Below are 8711 nucleotides of genomic sequence, written 5' to 3'. Positions count from 1 at the left end.
TTATTTTTAAAGATTTATTTATGCATACAAGAACTGGGGTACAGGCCAGAGGTGCGGGGTGGGGGGTTGACAGGATTCACCAGAGACAGAGTAGGAAACAGACCAGGCAGACTGACTGAAATACACTACTGAGGGGAGCAGTGGGTGAGTCAGGAGAGGTCTTCTGCGCCATGTGGATAGCTCCCTAGCTGGCCTGGGGGATCAAACTCGTGCAGCAGAGGTTGTGGATAGCTTCATAGTGCTGTGCTTAATCCCTTGCTCCACCAGGGAGGCCCCTACATATAAACTTATATGTTTGGGTGTGTTTGCATATGCATGCGTGCATGTGTGTGCATACACACGCACACACACACACAACCATCTTGAAATCTAAGGGGAAGAAACAGAAAACTGAAATGAGCACTGAAACTACTTTTGCCCTTGGACATTTGCCATCTATATTGGTGATTTTGAACTTCTGTTTTGATAACTTCATGAAGAGAGGGAACAGTATCTAAACCCAATGACACAAAAGGAGAACTCCTATCAATTAATTGAGCTATAACCTCAAATGTCAGGGTAAATCTGAAGTAAATCCACCCCTCTTAACCCCAGAGAAGCAAAAGAAAAGTTGCCTGTGGTTGAGCAGAATAGGGCAGAAATCTCCCAAAGAAGTTGTAGCCATAAGCTAACCCTAATGTATTTCCTGACTTGTATGATGACATCAGTTATTTGAAAATTGCACAAGTGTTCTAGGTACTTTTCTATATGGATATTGTACTTTGCATTAAAAGATGCATTTAAAAATCTAATAGACAAGGAAATAATGATCTAGGGAAAGGGAAATCATGTAAGAATTATGTACGTGTTTTGGAGGAACAGAGAATAGGCTAGAGTGGATGGAGCATAGTGAACAATGAAGAAATTGATGGAAGATTCATTTATACATTCATTTACTCATTTGTGACAAGTACTGAAACCTGGTGAAACTGAGGGTCACTGAAACTGTTAGGGGAAAAAACCATTTTGCCCATTCTAAGGGTCTGGCCATTGGTGAGGATAAAGGCAAAGAAAGCAAACTATTAGTGTGCATCACACCATTAGTTGGTATGAAGTTCACAAGTGGAAGGTGGGGTGTAAGAAGGAAAAGATTTCAAATAAAAGATTCCAATCAAATTCCAAATATCATCCATCCCATCTTAGGCAAATGGGTATTGGGGATGGGTACTGAGTGGAAAGACTGAGCCTTGAAAGTGCCAGGAGCCAGGGTACTGCTTGGTGGGGAAACACAAGAAAGGGATTAAGATGTCCAGGAACTGAGATCAGAGGGACAGGAAGATAAAGCTGGAAAGTGGCATAGGAGCCAGGTACTTGTAGGTCTCAGTGAGGATTTTGAGATTTATTTTAAGAGCAAAGGCAAAGTCAAGAAAAACATCACCAGATGAATGGTCTTAAAGATCATGCTGATAATTCTGTGAAGAATGGATTCCCTGGGGCCCAGATTGATGAAGGCAGAGTACTGAGATGACCTATGAAGGGAGCCAATTTGGATGGCCAAAGTGGAGACACACGATTGGATCTAATCACATTATACTGAGGACTTAGAATGAATATTCCTTACATTTGCCTCCAGTACAGACTCTCACTCCTAAAAGGAATCACTAATCACTGAGTTTTATCTTCTGGCTTCAGTGCTTGAGTCAATGACATGCAAATTACAAAACTGTATCAACCAGAATCCTTTTTTGGGATTTTTCTAAAACAACTATAGGAGAAGACTTTAAGGATATGGCGAGAACACCATTTACTAATATGATGAAGGCAAGAAGGTTCTTCTTTGGGAAGGAAGAACCGAAGTTCTGGTTGGGAAATGATAATTTCAAATACCTGTGTGATATCAAAGTGGAAATAGTAAGTATAGTTGACCCTGAGCAACTTGGGTGCTGCTGGGTGTGTGCAGTTTTTAGCTAGCCCTCTGTATCTGCAGATTCCACATCTGTAGGTTCAATCTAAGGCCTACTGATGGTTGGGTCCATGAATGCAGAACCCACGGACAGAAAAGAATCCCCAAATAAGTAGACCCAAACCTGTCAATTGTAGATGGTGGGTCAATTGTAGATGGTGGATGTATGAATTTAAGGTTCAGACAAGAAGAATGGAGTGTGGATATAGGTTTAGCCACAACTAACATAGTGATGATATCTAAAACCATAGGTTAATATGAGATGAAATTACCTGAGGGAGTGTCTCCAGTGGAAAAAGAAGAGAATCTAGAATGAGGCCCTGTAGAACTCCAAGACTTGTAGAATTGATATCATTATTTTTTAAGGCAAACTTTAGAAAAGGAGGCATTCTTCAAGCCAACCACCACCCCACTCCATACAGCTGTATATTGTTTTGTTGAATGAAGTTAACAAGCAGCCCTAAAATTTCACCTTCATTGTCATCTACAAAGAGAAAGAAAGAAAGAAAGAAAGAAAGAAAGAAAGAAAGAAAGAAAGAAAGAAAGAAAGAAAGAAAGAAAGAAAGAAAGAAAGAAAGAAAGGAGGAGAGAAAGGAGGAAGGAAGGAAAAAGGGCTGAGTGAGGGTTTGTGTATGTGTGTGTAAGGGGTGGGGGGTGAGGGGCTTGGTGGGGGGAACAGATATATGTGACTTTAAAGTAATAACACTCATTTTCAAATATAGCTCATAAACTGACTCTGCAGGCAATTTTGAAAACATATCTGTGTAGCAGGATATGTTGTTAGGCATTTGGACTATAACAAGTCTTTTGTGTGCATGAGCCATTCCTCCATTATTTCTTGATTATATATTTGGCAATGGGGAAGTGCACTAATTCTGTAATGGCTACCAGAGAATACTTTTTCGTGTCACCTCCAGGGTAAACAGAATGTGGTCAACAATATCTCTGTTTAGAGCACAATTTGAGCGAAGGGGCTAAAAGTTTGACGTTTGTTTTTTCAATTTTTATTTTTCTGTTCTTAGTCACACTATTCACTAAATCAGTAGAGTACCTATCACTGTGGCAAACGTTTCTGAAATAGTTGACTGTATATAAGTGTATGCAGGTGTCTTAAGTACAGTGCCACCTGAGAGAAGTTTTTACGTGGGTGTAAATGAATTTGTGAGTTATAGCCTATATGATCTGTTGGGCTAAGAGTCAAACCATATATTCTGATTAGGACTTATACAGAATGACAAATATAAGTTGTACTTTCAGCAAACAAATTCACCAGATTTTGTCATTCAGATTTTGTCATTGCACTTCAAAGAACTTAATACATAAAATTTTAAATTTTCTGTTAAAAATATATTGATCATTTTGTTAAGGACCAATACAACTAAAAGGTTATGAATCTTCACAGTTCTTGGTCTCTATACATCAGCTTCATAATGCTTTGTTCTCCAAATGGAATGTTGTCTCATTTTCAATTTCTTCTGCAATATTTTATGTATCTTAAGAGAATTCAGAAATCTGTTAAGAAGTTGTTTTTCTTCAATGATGACAAAATTTATTCAATGAAGATTAGCAATAGAAGGGAAATACTTAATCTTTTGAAACTGTCATCACTTAATATTGTATTGTAAGATTGATACTGTTTTTATGGTTGTAATTCATACATTTTGTTTGCTTTGTAATATGTATTGACTAAATGTACCACAGTTTTTCTGTCTACCACCTGCTGCTGAACACTTGGATTCATTCTGGTTTTTCTTAATATGAATAGTGATGCTATAAATATCCTTCATTCCCCCTGGGGCCAAGTTGTGTGTGTGTGTGTGTGTGTGTGTGTGTGCCCGCACTGGTGTGTGTGTGTTTATTCTCTTGTATATGTACAAGAATTTTTCTTGAGTGTTTACTGAGGCATGGAAATACTGGGGTACAAAATATGTAAGTGTTCACTTTTAGAGAAAAAAACAGCAAGATTTTTTAAAGTTTCTGCTCTCATCTGAAACATATAAAAGGACCTGTGTATCTATACAGGGTTTTATCAGAATTTAAAATATTTAGAATTTAGTAAAGGTAAAATGGTTTCTTTTTATAATCCTATTAGATATTATTTAACAATAAAAATATTCCTCCATTGGTGGCTTATAGAGTAATACAAAGTAATTAAATACAACATGACATGTTCTTATTTTTAACTAATTTTTTCCTAACTCTTCTTTTACATCATTCCAGGAATGGCCGGGACTTTGATGGGCAATTATTACAGCCACTATGTTCTCTTCTAATATTCTGCCTCCCTAGGCAGAATGCCAAGGAATGAGATCATGTATTTACTATAAGCTTTCCAGTCATTCATCCTTTCTTACTCTAAAAAATTCACTTCATCTCAAGTGATTTTAAAAATATCTATGACATTTCCATTGACTACTTGGGTTTATAAAAGTTTTTATTTCATTAAACTATATAGAACTACATGAACACATTCAGAAATGCACAGTCATTAAATTGGAAAGTTGCATAGAGTAGACCCAAGTGATTAAGTATTTTTATTTATTTTTTATACTATTCTTTTTATTTTTAAAGATTTATTTATGCATACAATAACTGGGGTACAGGTCAGAGATGCAGGAGGAGAGAGGATCCACCAGAGACAGAGTGGGGAACAGAGCAGGCAGACTGACTGCAATACTCTGCTGAGGGGAGCAGCGGGCGAAGCAGGAGAGGTCTGCTGCTCCATGTGGGTTTCTCGCTGGCCAGCTGGGTATCGAACTGGTGCTGCAGAGGCTGTGGATTGCTTCATAGTGCGGTGCTTAACCCACTGTGCCACCAGGGAGGCCTGATTAAGTATTTTTAATATTCATTCAGTTATATTTCTGAATTTTCATGTTCTTTTTCCATAAGACCTTAACTTATTCAATTTAAATATAAAGTCATGTCTACGTGAGTTTCAGACCTCTGAAATAATAGGCTAATGAACATCTTTTAAAGTGGAAAACCACAAGAGTAAGAGAGAATCCTGCTGCAGTCAGCTAAAGCAAAGTAAATGTGATGATAATTCATAGTGTTTACTATCTCTTGTTAAGATACATGGAAATTCTAAAAGGAAAGGTAGGATAGTGGTAAAATGTGAGGTGGGTATATATAGCGCAGTCCTGAAACCTTCCAACCTAGCCCTTCTCCTTAACCTGAATTGGACTAATCCGGTACAGCAAAATGAATTTAAAGTGTGATGTGCATGATTTACAGAATGGCAACCTTTATTCTGATTATAGACATTTTGAAATGTCATGCACAGTTAAGGGGGCTTTGTTTAATGTCTTTACATGTTCCTGATTGCAAAATATTTGGTCATTGTGAGCAAAGATATGTGGATAATATATTTCCTAAAATGATGTAGCATTGTCTAAGTTGCTAATCAGAAAATCTTTTCATAGATTTTCTTTCCTTGCTTTCTCATCTTTAGCTCCCCATCCCCAACCCCGGTTCCAATGAAGATGTAGTATTTACATTAAAACAAATCACCCATTGTAACTCTGACAAAATTGACTCACCCATCTTTTAAGTTTCAGGGATTTTTTTTTTTTACAGTAGACTATGTATCATAATGTAATCAATATGTTAATTTCTTAAGGCTATTGAACTCCAGTACAATAAAGGCGACTTTTACAATTCACTTCTTGTTGCTAATATTGGCACTTAATCTTAGGAGAAAATGATATTAAAATAGTTCAAAAATGAGATTACAAGTGGGATAGTTGTCCTCAAACCATAATAAGGTCATAATAAGCTTGAAATGATGAACTAGTGTATTATAAGGAAACCTAACAAAATAATAGTTAATAACTGTGACTTATTTTAAATGTAGGCTTAGAAATACAGTTCCTTTCCTGAATGAATCACAATAGGCCATTTCAAGGAGAAACAAATGGAAGGGAAAAATGAACTTTTAAGACAAGTGCTAATCTAAGAAGCTTAAGTGGTATCCTATTTAAGATACCAAAAAAGAACTAAATTCTTTGACCAACAATTAGCACATCTGACTCTGAATGAAGAGCTCAGAAAGAAATTGGCCCACTGGCCGCGGCTTAATAGTGCTGCCTCTGGTGGTGAAGGGAATGCTTAGTGTTCTCAAATGTGGTTTTCTGTTGGATTTTTTTGTTTGTTTGTTTTGTTTTCTTTTTTATCCCTGCCTCAACCCCGAGGAAGCCTGGAGCCGTCCACATATTCAAAGCAGGCCAAGTCCGCCGCTCCGGACAAAACACAATGGGCAGGCGTAGCCCCAAAGGAGGCTCCTTTCCTTCAGTTTTTCCGGCCAACTTTCCCCAGTGTCTTGGTATCTGAAGTGCTGAAACTCTCAAAGCAGGAAAGTGTTTTGGAATCTGAAGTGCCAAACTCCCTAAGCAGGGAAAACAAGACCCTTCAACCCAGTGGGGACTTTCTTTTTCTCCTGTTGCAAGCAGTGTTTGACCTTCTGGTGGGCTGAGTTCCCGGTGCCCTGGCGCCAGCTGTGTGACTGACCCCAGAACAAACCAGGCCAGCGCAGGGCCTGGCAGACCTCCGACACATTTCCTGTGGCGGCCTAAGGGACTCTGTTTGCTGCCAAGACCCAGGCAGGGATTCTTGGCGGTTTGGGGGCCTGGTGGGAGTGGGGCGGGAGTAGTGGGGGTGGGGGGAGCCTGCAGTTAGGGGCGGTGACCGCACTCTGGGACAGCTGCGCGCCTTTGGGAGGGACAGATTGGAGTTGGGAGCAGCTGTGGGCGCGGGGCCTCCAAGATGAGGCCGGCACTTGCCCTGTGCCTCCTCTGCCAAGCGTTCTGGCCCCATCCCGGCCGCGGCGAACACCCCACCGCCGACCGTGCGGGCTGCTCGGCTTCGGGGGCCTGCTACAGCTTGCACCACTCTACCATCAAGCGGAAGGCGGCCGACGAGGCTTGCAACCTGCGCGGCGGGGCGCTCAGCACCGTGCGCGGGGGCGAGGAGCTCAGCACGGTTCTCGCGCTCCTGAGGGCCGGCCCAGGCCCGGGAGGGGGCTCCAAAGACCTTCTATTCTGGGTGGCTCTGGAGCGCAGACGTTCTTACTGCACCCTGGAGAACGAGCCCTTGCGGGGCTTCTCCTGGTTGTCCCCCGACGCCGACGAGGGGTCGGAAAGCAACACGCTGCAGTGGGTGGAGGAGCCCCAGCTGTCCTGCACCCTGCGGGGGTGCGCGGGACTCCAGGCCACCGGGGGAGTCGAGCCCGCAGGCTGGAAGGAGATGCGATGCCACCTGCGCGCCAACGGCTACCTGTGCAAGTACCAGTTTGAGGGCTTGTGCCCCGCGCCTCGCCCCGGGGCCGCCTCTAACTTGAGCTACCGCGCGCCCTTCCAGCTGCACAGCGCGGCGCTGGACTTCAGCCCCCCGGGGACCAAGGTGAGTGCCGTCTGCCCGGGACAGATCTCCATCACAGCCACTTGCATCGCGGACGAGGTCGGCGCGCACTGGGACCGGATTCCCTCCGGGGCGGTGCTCTGTCCCTGTCCCGGGAGGTACCTCCGTGCTGGCAAATGCGCAGAGCTCGCAGACTGCCTAGACGACTTGGGGGGCTTTGCCTGCGAGTGTGCTGCGGGCTTTGTGCTAGGGAAAGACAGACGTTCCTGTGTAACCAATGGGGAAGGACAGCCAACCTCTAAGGATGCCGAGGTGCCCTCCAGGCCCCCGCCCGCCGCTGCAGCCAGCCCCATGCCGGAGAGAACGTGGCCACCCAGGGTCCATGAGAAGCTAGGAGAGATCCCCCATGTCCTTGGACAAGACAGTTCAGCAACATCTATCCCCGAGATTCCTCTGTGGGGCACACAGAGCACGGTGTCTACCCTTCAAAAGTTCACTCAAGTCGAGTCAAAGGCCACTGTCACCTCTTCAGTGACTCCCGAATTTAATTCCACATCCTCCTCTGCCGTTCCCCAGGCTTTTGACACCTCCTCCACCGTGGTCTTCATCCTTGTGAGCATAGCAGTAGTAGTATTGGTGATCTTGACCATGACGGTGCTGGGGCTTTTCAAACTCTGCTTCCACAAAAACCCTTCCTCCAGGCAGAGGAAGGGGCCTCTGGCCCAACCCGGCATGGAAAGTGGGGCCGAGACCACTGCTCTGCATTCCAGTTCTGCACACAGCGCAGACAACGGGGTGAAGGCCGGTAACTTTGGTTTGGGGAACAGAGCAGACCCCTCACTGGCAGAGTCCTCTCCCAGCTCCATGGACACGTAGAGAAACAGGGGACAGTGAATATTTCTTGTGAGTGGTATTTTTCACTTTCAGTGAGAAGGGAAAAGGAAAAGAGGAAATTACTTGTGAAAAATGAGATTCCGACAGAAACTCCTCTTCCCGTAATCCACCTAGAAGCTAAATTTGAACTGGACACGCCTTTCCCGAAGATGGAGAGGTGGATGTGCCTTAGGGTGGCCCTGAGGGCTGTTACTTTACCGAGGGGAATATTTTCCTGTGCTTATTTTGGGGGATTTGGAAAAGTGATTGAACTTTTCAAGACGTTAGAAGCAAATAGAAAAAAGAATACAATTATTTTATTTTATTTTTTACCAGAATGCAAAGGAAACCTTCAGTGTACATTGTTCAGGCTGAGAGTATACTGGTTTGAAATTTCTAGGCAACAAATAAAGGATTGTTGATAACCCAGACTCAAATATCATTGGTTTTCTGCAGGAGTAATTATTTAGGAGGGCAGCTGAAGGGTATGCTGGGAATACCCACAAGAGTGTCCCCTGCTTTTAGATTGAGGAGATCTTTA

The 8711-nt window shown here is 43.1% G+C and overlaps 1 protein-coding gene across 1 annotated transcript; it reads left to right on the top strand.

Moving 5' to 3' along the window:
- Positions 1-6703: 6703 nt before the first annotated feature.
- Positions 6704-8173, top strand: CLEC14A (C-type lectin domain containing 14A; the record flags this gene model as incomplete). The annotated part of the gene is made up of 1 exon (XM_084240264.1): positions 6704-8173. The coding sequence occupies one exon, from the start codon at positions 6704-6706 to the stop codon at positions 8171-8173; it is 1470 nt and encodes a 489-aa protein (XP_084096390.1).
- Positions 8174-8711: the final 538 nt, after the last annotated feature.

The sequence above is a fragment of the Talpa europaea genome, assembly GCF_964194135.1.
Source record: "Talpa europaea genome assembly, chromosome: 8".
NCBI lineage: Eukaryota > Metazoa > Chordata > Mammalia > Eulipotyphla > Talpidae > Talpa > Talpa europaea.
The sequence above is the reverse complement of the archived record's forward strand: the minus strand, read 5'-3'. Positions and strand labels throughout refer to the sequence as shown.